At 40.9% G+C, this 20,647-nt stretch overlaps 1 protein-coding gene across 1 annotated transcript; it reads left to right on the top strand.

The window, feature by feature from the left end:
* The first annotated feature begins 14,435 nt into the window (after positions 1–14,435).
* LOC117559245 lies at positions 14,436–19,485 on the top strand. The gene is made up of 15 exons (XM_034235922.1): positions 14,436–14,589; positions 14,816–14,914; positions 15,198–15,379; positions 15,506–15,684; positions 15,843–15,936; positions 16,032–16,141; positions 16,414–16,539; positions 16,692–16,806; positions 16,910–16,972; positions 17,271–17,325; positions 17,536–17,627; positions 17,864–17,981; positions 18,121–18,222; positions 18,318–18,488; positions 19,274–19,485. The coding sequence occupies exons 1-15, from the start codon at positions 14,436–14,438 to the stop codon at positions 19,483–19,485; spliced, it is 1,872 nt and encodes a 623-aa protein (XP_034091813.1).
* Positions 19,486–20,647: the final 1,162 nt, after the last annotated feature.

Here is a 20,647-nt window from a genome sequence, read left to right as displayed (position 1 = left end):
CAAATGATAAATTATAAATGTATTACTTTAAAAATGTAATATATTACACTACTTCGTTACTATCTACATAAAGTAACTCGTTACTTTACTCGTTACTTTACTCGCCGAGCACGTACAAACTGCGCATGTGTGAGTGGCAATAACTTTCCTTACCAGCAGGCGGCGGTAGTCGAGCCCCCAGGAAGTGCGCCGGACTCAGATGAAAATATTCGTGCTGGCCAAACGGCGGTACTACACTTCCGGTTTGGTTGCCAGGCCCGGAAACACTTTTCCCATTGACTTACATGGGGAAAGAGTGGTCTGTAACTCGTTGTATAATTTTTTTAACTAAATAAACTACCCAGTATGAACACTTATATAGCCCTTATTAAAAACATTCGTTCCTCAAGTTGTAAAAAAATGTGCTAATAACGTTATTCTGAGAGTTATTTCCCTCTGCATTATGAACGCGCATCTAATCCACGGGACCGCGCAGCCCGGCACGTTCATGTTACGTGTCCCGACCAATCAGAGCACACTGTGCTCACAGGGAGGGTGGGGCTGGAGCTATTGGAGCTACAACGAGCCGTTAAAGGCAGAGAGTGAAATTCAGTGAATACACGTAGTTTACAGAGATGCTGTATGAGGAACCAATGTGAGTTGCGTTTATCTTTACCCATGGATGCACAATGGGAACGGATCCATATCGTCTTACTGCCATCCCACGGAGCTGTAATAATGGATATATTGCACATGTTTGCTGTAATTCATTGTCATACTACATGGGCTGTATGATTAAATCTTGTACCGTAAATGTTGTATTAAATAGAGTTAATATTACCGATATCACTAGATCATTACTAGCTAGCCGCTAGCTGCTAACTGCCGCCTCGTTCATATCAATCCATGATAACAACAATCCATTACCATGCTGTCATGAACGCGCGGTGCTGTTACGTGTACGCAAATTGACGTGCTTGATGTGAACGAGCATTTTGGTTAAAGTTGCGCATGCTCTATGAGTGCACATACAGGTACTTCTCAGGCATGCTGGGTAATCTGTGACGTTTCACTCTCTCAAAAGTTGGGCCATTTTATCATCATGCGCTAATGAGCAGCTCTCATAGGAATGAATGAGGCCCCGCCTCCCACACTGTATCTAGTTCTTATTGTGCATCCATGGCGGTAGTGTGTATTTGTCATTCAATACAGGCAACAACCGGAAGACAGAGAAGAAGAACAGACTGCGTGATATAAAAATAATGGGCATACCTCCACCCCTCGAGAGTTATCGCTGACTCAGCCATGTTTATGCAGCACTGCACGTGGAGATGTGGACGCGCAAGTCACGTAGATTACGTACATATAAACCTACAAAGTACTGATATAGTAAATTAAAAGAAAAATAATTATTTTTGTGTAGTTGTATATTGCAATAATAACGTATGGTTGTCACAAAATCCCACGGCACACCCGGACTTGCCTCACGGCACACCAGTGTGCCGCGGCACACCGTTTGGTAACGGTGGTAACTCAGATGCTTACATGGACTTGTATGTTTTTACTTCATATCTAACATAAGTAAGAGAGAAAGAGATGAGAGTGAGATGAAGAAGAAAGAGGGATGAGAAAGAGATGGGGAAGTGAGTAAAGGGAGATGAGAGTGAGATGAAGAAGAGAGAGGGATGAGAAAGAGATGGGGAAGTGAGTAAAGGGAGATGAGAGTGAGATGAAGAAGAGAGAGGGATGAGAAAGAGATGGGGAAGTGAGTAAAGGGAGATGAGAGTGAGATGAAGAAGAGAGAGGGATGAGAAAGAGATGGGGAAGTGAGTAAAGAGGGATAGGAAGAAGAGAGAGGGATGAGAAAGAGACAATAGAAAGAGATGGGGAAGTGAGTAAAGAGGGATAGGAAGGAGGAGAGATATTTGCGAGTTGCATACTCACTCTGAGTTTTCTCGATTAATAGCTTATATAGACAATACCATGCTTAAATAGACTCCTAAGTTATTATTTCATATGTGACAATATGTAAGAAAAGAGAGGGAAGAGTCAAATTATATTGAGAAATTGAGCAATTGATTTCATATTGGAACATTCATTTCTCAAACCTATGTTTTATGGAAGAGGAAATGTTCTTCTGATAAACTAATCCTTGATCAAACGGTAAATGGTGAATTAATATAACATTTAGAATCATTGAGAAAGGGTTATTCCACAGGGACTAGCTCACATTTAACTTAAAATAACATTTCTCTGCTTTGGACTGATGAGTATATGATTCTTGCATGTTAAATGACTAACACAAACCTTACATTTATAATGTGCATGTGTTAGGAAGGCTCCCAAATCATTCTGAGGGGGCCTATCCTATTTTTGTAATTGAATGATAATGTGCTAATCCATTACTTTGAGTTGTCTGCACTCAGGAAAACATCCCTATCAAGTGTTAAACAGCTCTGAAGGCCAAGGGTCAGAGAGAGAGGATCACACTCTCCGGCTGCAGAGAGCAACTTATCCACGGGCAAGGAGGTCGTTCGAGATGAGAGGATTCTAATCTTCAACTTTCTGATGAGATGGGATGCTTCTTCATCTTTCTGCTCGGTGGGCTCAGGCAGACAACTCTGCAGGACGAGCGATGGCTTCAGAGGCTTCATACAAGGTTCCATGTTTCTTGGAGGAGCAGATGTTTTCATAACCTCTCCCATCACGGGCGGGGCATCTGGATGTGCCACTTGGAATAGGCAGGTGCACTGCTCTCAAGCAGATAGCAGAAAGAATACAGGCAGATGAGCCTCTGTTTCACTGGGAGATCATAACGTGCTCACTGAATTGAGCCACAAAAGCAGAGCAATTGGGGGGGATTGAGATATGGCGCTCTGATGAAGAAGAGTTTTGAGCCAATCAGCACCTCAGTGCTAATCTACAGATAATTGAGTTATGGCGCTCTGATGAAGAAGAGTTTTGAGCCAATCAGCACCTCAGTGCTAATCTACAGTATCAGGATGCCTTTACACACCAGACATTCTGTGTCATAAAGAGAGGAGGTAAACATGTTCTTCTAGCTCTGATACAAAGATAACATTTGAATTGAATGATCAGATGATTACAGATGTACAATTAATGATTGTTTTTGTATTCCCAATGAACAGATATGTGTTAAATAGTGGTGATAAATATATTTTGTCACATCAGATTACACTTTCACACTAAACTAATTAATTAATTGATATTTTCAGATTTATAAGGTATTGAACAATAAGATATTTCTAATATTGATTACAGACAATGTTACTATCCTTAATCATTACCAGGTAAAACAGATGTTTTGATATTGATTACAGTTGATACTCTGAATAAAGAACAGATGTTTTGATATTGATTACAGTTGATGCTCTGAATAAAGAACAGATGTTTTGATTTTTCTTTTTCAGGTTGTTATACAATAAAATGTTTGATTCTTCAGATTGTTAAACATCTTGAGAATTGTTTAGTTTTCCCTTCAGATTTTGAAATGACATAATGATTGATAGTTGAAGTAATGTAATTAATTAAATATCATGCCTTACTCTTGAATAAAGCGTAATGAAGTAAACGTAAAGTAATGTTAAAGATTGAGGACACTGTAACTTTACAGATTATCTGTTTAATCTGATTACAGATTGATCGATACATCACTGTGAATTTATACCTTAACTAGGAACCTTAGCTGGATATCTCATGATTCTGATTTATACCTCAATTGGATTTATTATAAATCCTAAATTCTAATTGTGTTTTAATAAGTAATTGCCTTGAAGTAAATCTTTGAGATGTAAACTGATTTAGAATTTGTGTTTGATGAAGGAGATTAACTGAGTGATAAATGATAAAAGATCTTATTTTTGAAACATATATTTTGCTATAATATTGTTGTATTTCACGTGTTTATTATTGTGCCTTTTGACAAAAGATGCCAAGCACTGAAGAGAGATGATTTTTATTATGATTGACTGTGTTCAATCATGGTGATTGAAGTGTTTTCAATCTTGTTCTACTTTTGATGTAATTAATGTGAGTGAGCCCACACAACTCTGGAGACGCTTATTGATTTAAGTATTGACTGAAATATTCTTTAGACTAATGTTAATTGATTATCATAAATTGATAAAAGGGTGGATCTGTAAAGGAATATTTGAGTCTTGTTAAAGTATATAGAGTTTAGTGACTTGTCCTCGGGAATCTGTTTAATGGTTGAAGTGTATTCCTGCCTGTAATGTGATCCATAGCTTCTCAGGAAGACACAGGTCAAGAGGTCATCTGATGTCTTGTGGGGGGAGAAGCTTGGCTCATGTGGGTTTGCAATGCAACAAGTCTTTGTCTCGACATCTGGCATGCATTAAAGGAAAACCCGCGTGTTTTAGGGCCCTCCTCTTCTTACATATAGATGGGTTCTTGGCGCTTTTGTATTCAGAGTTGGCTGGTATCTTACATGAGAACTGTAGTATACTGTGATCTCTCCGGCCGTACGAATTCTCAATAAATATCAGTGTATTGTCAGGCGAATCCAGTTTCCCTCATTTCATGATTGGCTCAACATTGCTGCAAATAAGTTTTTACTTCACAAACGGGAGACACGTATTTTACTGTTTTAATAGCTTATGAAGAGCACAAACACAACATTTTAGTGTCATTCTGGACAGCTCTCTCATCTGCACCGCACATAAAAAGAAAAACTCACCCAGACTGCATTCTTTGTACTGTCTTAAAACCTTTCCTTGGAAAAGTTTATGCATTGTAAGGTGTCCTTGGGTGCTTTGAAAGGCGCCCCTAAATAGAATGCATTATCATTATTATTTATTATCTGAAACGATGTAATAACTTTAAAAACTTTTCCCAGTTACTTGTCCCATGCATTAGGCAGCAGCAGGCCATTCAGTTAGATTTGATCCCGTTATAAATGTCATCATTTCGACAATAAATAAATGCAACATAAACGTTATCTTCCACGTTTTATCTAAACGTCTCCGTTTCTACCTTCCAATATGTTTTGAAAGAGAACTCTCTCTCTCTCATCTGTGTGCGGGGCGGGGCCTCACGGACACGCTGCATCTCTCGCTCGCAGATACGCTGCAGCGCTGTGCACACGGTTCTGCCGGTATTTTCCTCACAATATTACATATTGTGAGGAAACTTTCCACCAATAATTCCAATAAGTATTCACTTCGGGTTTACGAAAGTAACTGCACTCAGATTACTCGTTTTCAAATGTAACACCAGCTGAATATACTGATTTTTTTTTTCTGATTACGTAACACCGTTACATGTATTCCGTTACAACTCAACCCTGTGTAAGGGTGAGTGCAAACATTTTCGTTAAAACTAGTACCTGAGTGCAACGGAAGTTGAAGCTCCTGTGGCGGAGTCTTCCAGAGCCTGGAGGCGAGCATCGATAGCTATCATGGAGCTAGCCAGGGATTGCAGGGAGCCGGCCGCGCTACTCTCCTAAGGGGTGTGACACTCCCTGCCTGGCGAGCCTGAGAAGGGGTGGATTTTTGGAGGGGGACGGGATCCTGGAGGGCTCGACTTCCTGCCCTTTTTTACCTCCGCGGCTGCGGCCTCGTCCTGCTCTCTGGGGAGCTGACTGGAGCTGCTGCCCCGGACTGGGGAGCTACGCTGGAGACCTGGTCCGAGAGCTCTCGCAGCTGAGAGAGAGTGAGGCCTGGGGCTGTGGGAAAGCCCTGCTGCAGGAGCCGAGCGATGAGGAAGTCTGCCTCTGTTGATAAGCCGCTGTGGGGAGCCGAACCGGGATCGGAGACTTCCAGAGAAGGTTCGTGTTCCGAATTGTCCGAGTTGGACATCTTGAGCTAGTTGTTTCTTACGGTTTTTCTCACGAGAAGGAGTATTGTATTGCAACTACCATTGCGTGTGATCATCTGCAATGACAACTGACAGGGAGGAAGAGCAGGCATTTAAGGCATTTAGCATGTGCAGCGATTGGCTGCTGAGGGGTGACGCCCTCATATTTAATGAGGGGGGAAGGGAGCCATAGAGTGACGTGTGAGTGACTCGAGTTAGGTCTTCCTTATTGAATTTGCGCTAAAGCTTTCATTTATATTTAAAAAAAATGTAGAAAGCCTCTCGAAATACTTTAATGTAAATTAAAATGTGAAGGAATGTGTATAGAGCAAAATACATCCGTCATAAACACTATAGAGTGGCGAAGTCACGCCCATCTACTTCCGGTCCATGGGACCTTATTTCGGAAAAATTATGTATTGAAGCCAATGGAGAGAGAAAACGTATCTTTCGATCCCGTTTCAATTGTGCCATGAATTACACATATTATGTTTGTCAATTTAAAAGATAATTTTGCAAGTCAAAAAAAAAAAAATGTCGTAAAACTGTGAAGTAACACATTTGTTTGCGTGAAACGCTCAATGAACTACATCTCTGGTCTCGCAGAACAACACACGTCACCAAGATGGCCGTCACTACTGTCATAGTGTCAACAAAACGATTGACTACCCTCACTATCACCACAATGAAACACGTCCAGAAGAATGTCATGCAAAGCTGCCTGCCTGCCTTCCTTTTATTCTCTCTGAACTGCCTGGTCTTTTTAATGTTTAATGTCAACCATTTGTGCAGATAGCATGAAGTAGAAAAGATCGGCGATCGCCGATGCTAGCGTTAGCATTTCAATCATGAGAGACGTGATGTATGAAATACATGTTTAATACCGGACACGTGGTATAGAAAATTATGATGACAAATTACAACAATGAATCAACTGATGTTTGGAGATTAGAACCCGGTTTGTAGGATAATCATTCGGGAGAGGAAAACCGCTCCGATGAACCCCCCGGGGTCTAGACACTGGTGGTGGTGATAATGATTCGGTCTGGTCTGGAGGAAGAAGGATTAGCTTGGCCCTGAATTAGGAGACAGGAGGCGAAGGGGTGGAGGCGGGTTGTGCGTTGACACCTGAAATGACAACTGACAGAGAGGGAAGAGCAGATTTAAAGGGTTTAGCAGGTGCAATAATTGCTAGCTGGGGAGTACCGCCCCTGATTACTTAATGGGAGAAGAGCTTGCAGTGACGTGTAACACCAGGGGTATGGTCTTCCTTCTTGAACTTGCGCTAAGCTTCATTTCAATCATGAGAGACGTGATGTATGAAATACATGTTTAATACCGGACACGTGGTATAGAAAATTATGATGACAAATTACAACAATGAATCAACTGATGTTTGGAGATTAGGCCCCGGTTTGTAGGATAATCATTCGGGAGGGGAAAACCGCTCCGATGAACCCCCTAAGAGAAGAGAAGTGAGAAGTGCTGAGATGTGAAGCATTTCTTACCTTGCTGGCTGATTGAGGAGATCTGTGGATGAAATGAGATAACACGGGGACATGATGAGAATGTCGGAATAACTGTAGGGTTAATGTGAACGCCAACCATGCTTAGCGCCTGCATGTTGGATTAGACGATGCTGACCCACAGGCCGCAACCTGCACGCGCAGGGTTAAACATGACGCTGACCCACCGGCCGCAACCTGCACGCGCAGGGTTAAACATGACGCTGACCCGCTGGCCGCAACCTGTACACACAGGGTTAAACAAAAGCTGACCCATAGGCCGCAACCTGTACGCACAGGGTTAAACAAAAATGCTGACCCATAGGCCGCAACCTGTACACACAGGGTTAAACGAAATGCTGACCCATAGGCCGCAACCTGTACACCCAGGGTTAAACAAATGCTGACCCATAGGCCGCAACCTGCACACACAGGGTTAAACAAATGCTGACCCATAGGCCGCAACCTGTACACACAGGGTTAAACAAATGCTGACCCATAGGCCGCAACCTGTACACTCAGGGTTAAACATGACACTGACCTACTCGCCCTGCACGTGCAGGGTTTAAACATAATGCGGACCCACTGGCCGCAACCTGCGCGGCAGGATTCAATACAAGCGAACCTGAAGGTCACGACGATATGAAGTGTTTAAACATGAACACGGTGACACGTAAATGTGCTGACTTGCTAAGACCACCACCAGTTGTATGTATAAATACCGTTTTAGTGTTCGGACCTTGGATAGCCAGCACGCACGGATGTCCGGGCGAATGTGGGATATGAAGGCGGAGGAGGACCACCGTCCGAGTTGGCAGGGAGGAGGGAGATATGCCTTGAATGGCTGCACCTGTCTAAACGAAAGCCCTGATATGCTATTAGACGCCACCACCAGTTATATGCATATTTACCATAGGTAAACTGAAGAGATCTTGATTGGCGGCACGAGCCGATGTCCGGGTGAAGAGAGAGATGTAGGCGATATAATGCCCGAGAGCTGTTAGCTTGAGTACGGTGATGCATGAATATCGTAACCTGGCTTACCACGAGCCAAGTGAGCATGAACCCGAGAATATGAATGAAGTGCAGGATGCACGCAGAAAAGACGTACACTTAGTTAAATACTGAGACATGACCCATGATATAGTATATCTTAATTAGCGTTAAGTGTGCCGGGATGAGTCATAGATGCTGATGAGCTGATTGAGTGATTAAGACTGTCTTCTATCATCTGAAGTGAGGATGATGGAGGGACGCTAGTGTTAGATCCAGCAAGTGTGATAATAAATGTGTAGAAATAGTGGAAATCTGAGTGTGCCGCTATGCGAATGATCTCATGCAGATATCCCCCCCAAAACGGAGGATGTGCAGTGCACGTCCTTAAGTCGGGGAAAACACGGTCGTCGTGAGGCCGGCGGATGCCACGTCCAGGAAACGGGAGATGATGCGTGCAGAAGAATCCGCATGCAAAGTACGGTTGCCCGGTGAGGAAGAGCAACTGTCGTTGAAGACGTTTATGTGGATGCATAACCACAACGGGTTATGGGGGACGGGTGGCGCAGTGGTCTGTGCGTTTGATCATCAGATCAAGGGGGCGTTGGGGAACTCCAGTTCGAAACCCGCTCCCGCCCCACTGCGTCAGGCCGTTGTGTTCATTCAATTCACCCGAATTTGCTCCTGTGGGTATTGTCCACAGTATATGACCATTACATGTATGATCTGTATGTGTAATGTGTATTTGTAAAGCGCTTTGAGAGTCTTTGATAAAGCGCTATAATAAATATAAGGATTATTATTATTATTATTATATGCACGCAGTTGGTTAGAGGAACGATAATACCATGAGCTTGATGTGATGGCTAGGAACTCCGGTGTGAGACTGGGCCTGTAGTTCCTCATGATTAGGAACGCTGTGCTCCTGGAGGAGTCTCTTCTGTTTCTTCTTGTTTCTTCTTCTCTTTTCCCAGTTGAGCGGAGTTGTAGTTTAGTAATGTTGTATTTGAACGCTAGATGCGTGAAGGCAACGCATTAGGAGATCTCCCTGAGCAGTGGGTGATTTGAACTGGGGAGAGACGCTATTAATATTATTACCTGAATAGCCGGTGCATGCGTAGTTTCTCCTACTTGACTTAAGGCTGAAAGAGTTCCGCTGAACGATGATGGGAACATTAAAGCGCGTCGTAATATCTGCTTTGAAGAGCCAGCCTTGGCCTGCACGCTATTAGATTACATTATCTCCGTGCGTAGAAAGGGGGGAACATTGACCTTGTCATCGAGATTGCCCTGAGCATTTACTGAATCGTATTAAATAATCTGTCGACGGGCTGTAAACAGAAAAGCTGAAATTGAAACTAATAAATACTCAGTTACCTCTAATCATTAACCGAGTTTGTATAATGTAGTTACTCTGTGTGTTGCTGCTAGCATACATAACATCTGACGTGGGAACGTTACTCGTGAATGGAGCTACGGAGCTGCTAGAAAGACAGTGGAACCCGGTGCATTCCTCCGTCTGGATGTGGAGCACTTTTGCTAAATGTTTAGACAAAGTGCTCGTGTTACGCCCTTACATGATAAACTCTTATTGCACTTTGGCAACGAGCATTCTCCACATCGAAGAGGGTGAAGTTTAACCACGCCTCGGAGCGCGTTCTCTCCGCCACCTCCGCAGTGTGCTCCGCTGCATGTAGCAGCTGTGTGTGTAAACTGCCCCGCCCCCTCGTGATGGGGAAGAGAGATCTCATCTGATCGAAAATACATCATAGGCGTATTTGTTTGTCCTTTGCATATTAGAACGAGTTGTGACACTAGACTGCGATATAATGTTTTTGTAGCAATAAACATGACATATATTTATAAATGTCTCCGGTACTGATAAAAAGACCAATAACGTTGGAGCTTACGCACGTAAACACACTGCTGACGTCACAAAATCGACGACTGAATTAGTTGCAACTCATTTGGTAATCGATTTGATCGATTAGTCGATTAGTTGTTGCACCATTACGGCCCGTCTACACTACAGGCGTCAAAAAAAGCTTTCAACGCTTCGCCCATTCATTTGAATGGGGTGACGTAGGATATTTTCAAACTTCGCCAAACTGCATTGTGGGTAGCATGGCAAGGCGTTGCAAGCATCGCGAGCGTCTATCGGCGTCAAAAGTTGAACAATGTTCAACTTTTGAGGCTCGATGCTTGCTCGAAGCTGGCATCAGCCAATGAAACCCCGTTTATGCAAATCTGCCAGTACAAGCTAGCCAATCAAACCGCGTGTATGCTGGGAGAGACTACGCAGGTCATTTCCTCATATTCAAAAAAATGGAGGGAAAATTCATTATAGCGGTAGTGAATCACCCGGTGCTGTATGATCAGTCTCTGTTCATCTACCGGGATACAAACCGGAGGAGCGAGGCATGGAGGGAGGAGGCAGAGACAGTGGGTGAAACTGGTAGGTTTTCGCCTGTTTGGGGATTTGATATCCAGTTTACTTCGTTTTAACATTGCTATTGCTTTGTATGTCGGGGGCGGGAGATTCATGTGATTGGTTGTTGGTCGCGTTGCTCGCAAAAAATCGCCAAGCCTCAGACACGCCCAGCTTCAAGCTTTTTCGACGCCTGTAGTGTAGACGGGCCGTTAGTCGCTGCAACTCTGACTACTTTTAAATCCAGGCTGAAGACTTTTATTTTGTCGCTGCTTTTAATTGAACTATTCATATCTTAGACTGCACTGTCACTTTGATCCATGTACTTTTTCTTTTAATGTTTATTTTATTAGCTTCCTTTTAAGTGACTGATTTTAAATGCCATTTCTTAATGTCTTTCATTTTTTAAAGCAATTTGAATTGCCTTGTATTGAAAAATGCTATATAAATAAACTTGCCTTGCTGCCAAGGAGATGTTGTTGTCGCAGATCTAGCCGTTGGTGCACCAAGAAACGGAATATTCTTAGTGGAGAAGAAAAAGAGAAAACCGATCATTTAGTCAATAATCATTAAATTAATATTGGGAGTGAATTCCTAATTTATTTAGTATCTGGTCCAACCTGATCTCACCAGAATGCGTGACTCCACCACGCAACCTTAACACCGCATTGCGTGGTGGAGTCACGCATTCTGTTACATTTACGTGTCGGCACCACGCAAAAAACCCCAATGTAAAGTGAATGAGGCTCTTTTGTCGTGGTGCACACACGCATTTCTACGACGTCCCGCAGTGAGCTTTTATTCTATAAAACGTTTTTAAAATCTACTTTATAGCTTGTAGTAACTCACGTGAGGCTTCTTTTATTTTATTTGTATTCATAATCATTTTTATTTTTCGTCAGAATGTATTATGGTGCATTATTTATCAATTTCTGTTCTCAAAAAACAGTGCATTGTGTGTAATACAACTGTGATTTTTATTAAATTACTTAGTTTTTAAGGAACGGCCAGAGCTTCAGCTGTGTCAAATAGATTGTTCCCTTTAGTTTACGTTATTTAAAAGACAATTATATTCCTATTTGATCAATAAAGGGGTATTGTAGGCCAATATTAGTCATTTAAAACATATACAATGATGATAATGATGGTGAAAACCACTCCCCCCACTGGCTACTGACTGTATTTGAAATGCTTTTTGTTTAATAGTAATAATAATCATTTTTATTATAACAACAATAAACCAGAAGAAGATTCCGTAGTTACCCCGGCAACGTTACGTCGCTTTACGTTAACGTGACGTAGCCACGTTACCCACAATCACCTCACTTTCATTAATTTCATCCGATTTAATCTGACAACGGACAACAGTAAGTATCTAAAATCAAGGGGAGTTTATTTCTTTAAAACACGAAATAATATTGCTTTTATTTATTCCACTGTAGCACAGTCTCTATAGCGTTTCATTCCTGGATATTAGTTTGAGTTTTGTAGTGTGTTTAGCTTTTACAATAGGCCAACTAGCGGCCACGTTCAGCTAGCCTCCGGCCTTCCGGTCAACGTTTTGAGCTGGATAGCATTTATAGTTTATACAGCTAAATTACATTAGCTGTCACCGGCACAGTTGGATAGTGGAGGTGCGTGCTAGAAAAATATGTTTACATTTATGTATTTGCACATGTGTTGTAAAGACAGTGTTCAACACAGTTTTAATAGTGGCTAATGCATCGGCTATGGAGTGGAACAAAAATGTGGAACTGGAGTTTTTCCAGAGGATTTGACTGGCCACCCAATGTCCCACTCTGAATCAGAAATACTTCATTGATCTCCGGGGGAAATTGGGATTGTTACATTGTAGAATTTAAATATATAGTAGAAGATATAAGAAAAACAAGTGCATAATATAACAATATGCACAGTATAAATGCATAATGTATGCCAGAGTATTGCTCAGATGAATTATTATTGCATATAGAGTAATGCACAGATTAAATATTATTGCATAGAGTATTACACAGATGTTACTGTTATTCGAAATAATCCTAATCATGTTTTTCTTTTTTTCTGTTTTACAGCTTCATTACAACACTTAATATCACCAACACACACATATCCACACACACACACACATATAAAACCAACGGCACTTTTAAGAGCCACTCTTTCTCTCACTGTCTCTCTTTCTATCACTCTCTCTTTTAATCACTCTCTCACTTTCTCTGTTAATCACTCTCCTGTCTTTCTCTCACTCTTCATTTTGTGTATTGTTTGTATTATTTGTATGCCATGTCCCTCAACCCTGAAGTGAGGGTCTTTGAGGATCTCAATGAGGCTACGGTGCACATGGCATCATTGATTAGCGAGGCTCATCTCCTTGAGGCCAGGGTGAGGCTTTTCATGATAAGCAAATACCCAAGTCTGTAATATAATCATTGCTATTGCTTTTTATTGATGTAATGTAAAGGGACAGTTAGTCCTTTTTATGCAACCGTTAAATAATTGCTCAAATATAAGTGCTGCTGTCTTATGTTGTATTACAACTTTGTTGTTGATCTCAACCTCTGAAAAAATATTGACTGCCATGGCCACGGAAACCCCTGCCATCCCTCCGAAAAAGAAAAGAAAAAGCAGGAAGAGACCTCTTTCTAATCCAGTGGTCACACGCAGACGTGAGAGACAATGGGAAACACAACGCCCCGCATCAGGTTAGTTCTTTACTATATCATGATTTCTAAGTCTAAGAATAAAGATAATTCATAACAAAGTTATTTTTGGTGTACACAGTATGAAATTATGTAATTTAAAGATACCTCTTGACAAATCTGTTGCAATGTTTAAAACATTTCCAAATGAAATCAAGATATTTTAAGAGCCTGTGATGATAATCCTTGCCTGTGTTGTATTTTTTTAAATGTGTACCTCGATTTGGATAAAAGTATGCCAAATGTAAATTGTCATTGTGATGCTGTGGTAATAAGTTCTTAGTTTCATTACCTACAGTCCTTACAGAGCATTTTCATATTACAATTAATTGGTGTAATTTTAGATTGATTGAAGGGTTAAGCAAAAATCACTGTCTCTGCAGCTTCACAAGCCAGAAGAGACGATCCTGTGCATGAGGAAGGCCTTCAGCTAGAACATCAAGACTTTGGTAGTCTTGGTGAGTATATTGATTATAACAGCAGTTGACTGGCACTACAGTTTTTCCCAATGTTTCCATTTTTATACTCATCTAGTTAATCATAATAAAGTATTGAGTATTGACTGTTTCATGACAAGTGAATGCATATTTGGTATAAGTATCACTTGCTAATATTGCTTTGGATGCATATGATGATTCATAGCATGTTGCTATTATTAGTCCGCATATATTTTTCCATCTCAAAAGTGGTTCAGTATACTACCTTAATATCCATCATACCAGTTTTAGGGTGGCGGCTTAACAGCTGTTTTATTTTTTAGAAACTCATCTCCAAGAGTTAAGGGACACCCTAACTGCAGTACAGGTTCCGGAGGCAACAGACGGAACGGTTTCTGCCTGGGCACAAAGGCAGCTTCTCACAGATGTGAGAATGAAAACGGCTAGGCCAATGCTTTTTAATGCAAAACTCTCAGCTGAGAGAATAGCCATTCAGAAGTGCCACAGATGCTGTGCAGAAGAAGCGGCTATTAGGTGCCTGGACTGTGTTCCACTGGACATGGAGTTCCTCTGTGCAACCTGTGACATGGAGGCCCACAAGAGGAATATCTTCCATGACAGAGAGGCTGTGTTCGATGGATTTCTGGAGCCCATTCCCCCTACAACTGCTGTGGTGGTGGATGAAAATGGCCAGCCTCAGTTTTGTGAACAAAGTATGTAAAGGTTAACATTACATTACAATGTCCCATTATAATGTAGTTCCCAAAATTAAGTGCGAATGGGAAGTGTACATAGCTGATTGAAAAAAGTATGATTGGTTTTGACTAGGGCTGCAAGATATGTGGAAGTTATGCAACATTTTATTGAATATCTTTATAATCTGGAGAATTAAGGAAAAACTGTAAATACACCCTTCCTAATTTATTTTCTATATTGCAGTATGTCAACTGCCTGTTCCTACTCCAAGGTCAATCTGTGAATGCTCTGATGACGTCACAGTTACTCCTTGGAAGCATATTTCTGTGGTCACCATCAACGGTATGTTGTTCTGAAAGCCCTTCTTTTTGTACAAGTAGTATTGTATGGCAGAGTTTTACCACTTTGTGCAATGCAAAGATTTATATCACCTGGTCATTTTCAGACAACACCCAAATGCCATGTCAAATAGCTAATATATCATATATGCACATCTATGTATAAAATCCAATATTTTAAGGCAAACTCACAGTTTAATTACCGAAATACCTTTACTTTTTCCATTTGTTCACAGGACGATACAATGTCTGCTTGCCTCGGAAATCCTGTCCATCCTGCTCTGCAGAATGGACTCCTGAGGTTAAAGACCTGCTTTTGTATCGGTACTGGCCAGCTAGCACCAGCTGCCAGACGCTTTACAAATATGATGTGTTCACCTCATTCGAGCACATGAAGGTGACAGCACCAGCCATGTCCAGGCAGGCATTTCTGAAAATGTTGGAGCACAGATCTGTTCAAGCTGGACGGGTAAATCTGCCTGAATCACATGGAAACATACAAAAAACAATATCATATTACTGTATACCATATCATAAATTGTTGGCATTGCTTTCAAAACAATTACTAATCCACTTTTTTTAAATCAATATACAGACAGGTATTATCTGTGCTGATACATTTCAGCGAAGCTTCTTCGAGTTTTGCTTCTGTCAGTACAAACAAGAGGATATGTGCCAGGTCCATCACTTTGTTTGTCCAGCATGTTCTCCAGACATGTTGGCTGTCTGCTGTGATGGAAACCGCAAGCATTACCGCTTTTCCAAGTCAAAAGGGTATGTATAGGTATTATTGAAAATGATAAAACCGCTAATACAAATAGTAGCCCTTGGGGTTGTGTTTGAGTAGCCATAACAGATATTAAAACAAATCATAGTAATGTAGTGCTTTGTGATTTTTATTATTGACTTGTATGTTAACTTATCATGGACAGGACTGAGGAGCCGCCAATCTATGAGGGCTTGTTCCTGGCCAAGGATGAGGAAGTCGCAACATTTGTTGACCTTGTCAGAGGCAACATGAAAAGTGTACGTTTTTTTTCTTATTATGATAGTTGCAGTTACACCTGTGGTGTTCTTTTTTATATATGTCAAAACTTGTGTGTAATAAACTGACTTTATAGGGAAATGACAGTGCCGTCTGTGGTACTGCCAAATTCACCGCTGGCAGAGAGATGTCAAAAAAGTCTGGTGCCCAGATAGACGAGGAGGGCATTCAAGTGGCAGTTTGCAGGTATGTATTTGTAAGTGTGTCTGTGTGTGTATATGTGTTTGGTTCTTGAGTCTGGTCTCATTATTTCAGTTTTAATAGCAATCCAAGTCTAAGTCTTTGTAAGAATTGGAAGCATTAAACACTTTTGATTGTGGAGCGGAATTGATCCATCCTTTGTAGCATCCAAGTGATATTTGTTGTTATAGCCACCTAGATGACAGAGATGAGTGCTTAAGCCAGGCCTTGCTGTGTCAGTTTATTATTAACAACTAGATTTTCTTCTGATTAATCAGACATGGGTTTCTCTTACGAGGACTGAACCACTTCCGTGGAGAAATATACGCGTACGCAATGTTTCTCCAAAAAGAGATGTCCAAGAAGGCAAATGTTGACTTCTTCTGTATGGATGTAACATGCAGGTAATCCTCACTGTCATATTGCACATCCACAACAATGTTTAAAATGGCCTATGCCTCAGCAGTCATTTTAGATGATATTGATATTGTTGTCATGTCAATTAAAAGTTTATCTTTGTAACACTCAATCACAAAATGCTGCTCCTGCTTCTTAGGTACTGGCCATACCTTAATAAAATAGCCGAGGGATTACCAGAGCTTCTGCCGTTGACAGAAATGAGGCCATTTCTTAGCGTGACGCATGCTAAAGCCCATACAGCAAAATGCGAGGTACATAACATCTTTAATGCAAAGGATTTTTAATGTTGTGCATGGCATGCCTTATTGGATATCAAAAACTTTGCTATATAACACTATTTGCGCTGTGTTGCAGGTGAGATGGGCTGGCAGAAGTCAGGACGGGGCAGGAAACACAGTGGGAGAGGAAGTAGAGCAGGTATGTTATTAATGGCATTATTATAACTGTATGGATACAAGAGGACTTAATAGAAAGCAGTACAAATATGTATGTGTCATCTCAGTGACAAGCCTGTTGATTAGTTTAAAGCATATCCTTTATGTCTGAGTTCAAATGAAAGATAGGCAGCTCATATGTTCAGCAACAATAAATGCATGCACATTGTAGGAAGTCAGTACACAAGTTTTCTCTTAAACCATCCAGTTCAAGATCTATGATGTGTAGGTAATATTGTTATGTAATGGTGACCGAACATTAATTGTAACATTCATTATAGGTGAACAGCTTTCTCTCCAGGGCAGCTCTGGTCACAAAATACATGACAAAATCAGGTTGGTATTAACACTACACACTGTGATAAGGCAGCCCTGATAAGTATTTTACAGAAAGTTCCCTCCGTAAAAACATTATTGGTGTATTACCAGTTCAACAACCTTTTAACGATTGGGTTTAGTCATGTCTATCAGGTTTCTCACTCAGTATTGCCTTTTTGATGTGAATACTTACTTTTTTGTTTGTGGATATATTGTTGTGTTTTTTAGGAAGAGTGAACATGCTTACTCAACAGGCCATGGGATGGAACAGAAGGAAGAGGGACAACCTTCATCAAGTTTTAGCACACAGATATGTCAAAGTAAGGGCAAATTACAATTGTCTTCTCATCTGACATTACATATGAAGGATGTCTGCAATGTAACCTCATGGCTATATACATTATGTTCTCCCTTATCCACACTTCCTCTTGCAAGTCAGATGGTGTCATGGAATGTTTCAACTGTTCTTCTGAAGGTCTTGTACTGAAAACTGGTGTTCTTTGCATTATGGTGTTGCATGGCGCTTTTGCTCTGACATTTTCTTTTTTTTGTAAAGATCACAGAGAGGGCAAAGGTGGAAGCTGCCAGCTTCAGCGACTTGAAAAAGGAGCACAACCTTGATCAGGAGACCATACAGCAGTGGGTGTATGTTGTCAGGCAATGGGCGGTCACAGGTAAGACATACCACAGGTTTTCCATATACATCTGTTAATTACTGTAAGTTTAGACATACAATATAAGTTGGCTATATGTTGAAACTGAGACTGTCACTGATTGTATCTCTTCTCCAATTGTTTTATTGCAACTATTTAGAGAGAGTTTACGCCCCAGGGTGTACTGAAGGACTAAGGGTGGATATTGAGAACATCACCGTCACTCTTTTGCGCAGGAAGCAAGATCTGTATCGTCAGCATGGTTTGTTGTCAAACGTAGTTATTGAAATTACACTTCAAAAACAGCAAAAACATTCTGGCACCATGACACAGTTTTGTTTCCGTTTCACTTTGCAGACAGCAACCAGGCAAGGCAAAGAAAGAGGAAGAGAATGAGAGAGCTGAAAAAGAAGCTTCGCGAAAAAGTTGTACAATACAACACCGGAGTGCAGGAAGAACAGATTGACGAGGAGTTGGCTTGCAGTCTGACAGAGGGCTACATCCTACCATGGGAGAGGCATGCAAATGGTAGGGTAATTGCTAGTTTGGCTTGTTGTTTTTTTAGTCCATACCAAAATATTACAGTTTATCATGGGGCAGAAAAAGCAATGGTGATACCTGCAAATATATAATATTTGTTATTAGTTTATATTATAGAGAACCAATGCTATCGCTACAAAGATTTGTGTCTCAGAAATGAAAATCATTCTGTAATAATATAATTTATGAATAAATATTCCTTGTCTACTACTCCATTCCTTTCCTCAACCTAAAGGCAACACCTTCAGGTTGAAGAGGTCTGTCTTTGAGCAGGTAATGCTGGTCAGACGTTTGGAGGGAGGAGCAGAGCATCCTGGTGAAAGAGATGTCGCAGCACATCATGTTCCTTCTGAAGGAAGTGGAAGCACTGAGAGGACAGACTTTGGAGGGCATCAAAACCAGCAGTATGTCTGAGATCTTAACATTTGAATATTTTCATCCACTCTTCAACACATTGCATGTCTTACATAAGTAGAACACATCTGTCACTGTGTCAGGCCGAAGTGAAATAGTAAATTACTGAAACTATTCATCATCAAGATCATAATCGATTATTTTCTGTCTATTGACTAATTGTCAAGCACTATATCAAACATTAATCAACATATCCCATTTGGCACCCAATATATACTAACATCCTTCAGTTTAAGATGAATTTACCTACTTTGTAGTGTTTTTACATATGCAGCATTGTACAATGCAAAGAGATTTGCAATTGTCATGGTTTGTTTACATTGAGCCCTTTTTCTATGTGGTTATTCCTATATATACAGATTTCGGTGACCTGACAGAGGATGCTGCACATGGGCTCAAGAGTGTCCTCAGTCAGAGGTGGCACTTCCTCAAAAGCCAACACAAACAGGCTGTACATGCGTACAGCGGTGTAGCCGCTTTGGAATGCCATGATCTTCAATTACAGCAGGCCATTGAGGAGTCGGATGACAATGACTACACTAGCCCTGAGTCTGAGGAAGAAGACCTGTAAAGGTTTCTGCCAAGCAACACAGAGGCACTGGAGAGCTCTTTCACAAGGGAAGTGTCACGTCCACACGCTGGCGCACGCCATAATAAAGGCCTACAAAATAAAGACATTTTAAAACACTATATATGAGAACAATATGAAACTATGCACTTGTTTCGCCCGACTGAGTTCATAATAATGTGAAAATGTGTTTATATTTTGTACTTCCGTTTATTTAAAGCGCTTTGACTTGCTGATGTGTATGAAAATAAATTGCCTTGCCTTTATATTAAACTGCCTCTTATTACTCAAACAAGTGCTATACAATGGTTGTTTTCTTGTCACTGCATTTTGTCATTCGTTGATTATGAACTATTTACAATGTGAATACATTGTAAATACATACAATACAATAACATAATTCTTTATTAGTAACGTGCATAATGCAGGGTAAATACCAACACATTCTCACTCCCAACTCGTACTTCTAATTTTGTATTATTTTCTAAACCACACACTGTTATTTACTCAACAATAACACACAATTATTCTTGTGTTTATTTGTTTGATTGTATAATGTCGGACTTTTGGAGTCCATCAGGACCGAGGGTCGGAGCAGCTCATAGTAGTTGCTTTAGAGAATTTTACACCCGGAAGTAAGTATTCTCTCTTCTTTGCTTGACAAACCCCGTGATAGTCCTCAAGCTCTGTGATTGGATATTGGAGTGGCAGTGCGCAGAGCGTCCAACAGCACTTTGAAATGGAATGGAACCACGACAGACTGTCCAAAACTGGAGTCGGACGGGTCCACCCCCACCCCCACCCCGTCACCAGAACTACACGTGCTGGCTATTGTGTGTTTCGCACATAGGTTTCGCATGTTCTATGGCACGTCTCTACTGGGAATTGTAGTTTTAAAAGACGTTTTCGTATTTCCCATAATAAGAAGTTGTCAGTATTAAACTGTGTACATCCCTGGAGGTTTAGGGGATACGAAACACATGTGTTTCACATTTAAAACATATAATTAATAAATGGGTGAAAATTGCTTGTGTCCATAATGGGCAGCATTACCCACATGACAGCTAAGGTCAGAAGATCTTTATTTAACAGCTGGTCTTATGTTTGTGACCCCTCCTGTTGTTAATTGATGAGCCTGAAACATGCTATTGTCAAGGTTCAGAGG

Source organism: Gymnodraco acuticeps, unplaced genomic scaffold, assembly GCF_902827175.1.
Source record: "Gymnodraco acuticeps unplaced genomic scaffold, fGymAcu1.1, whole genome shotgun sequence".
NCBI lineage: Eukaryota > Metazoa > Chordata > Actinopteri > Perciformes > Bathydraconidae > Gymnodraco > Gymnodraco acuticeps.
The sequence above is the reverse complement of the archived record's forward strand: the minus strand, read 5'-3'. Positions and strand labels throughout refer to the sequence as shown.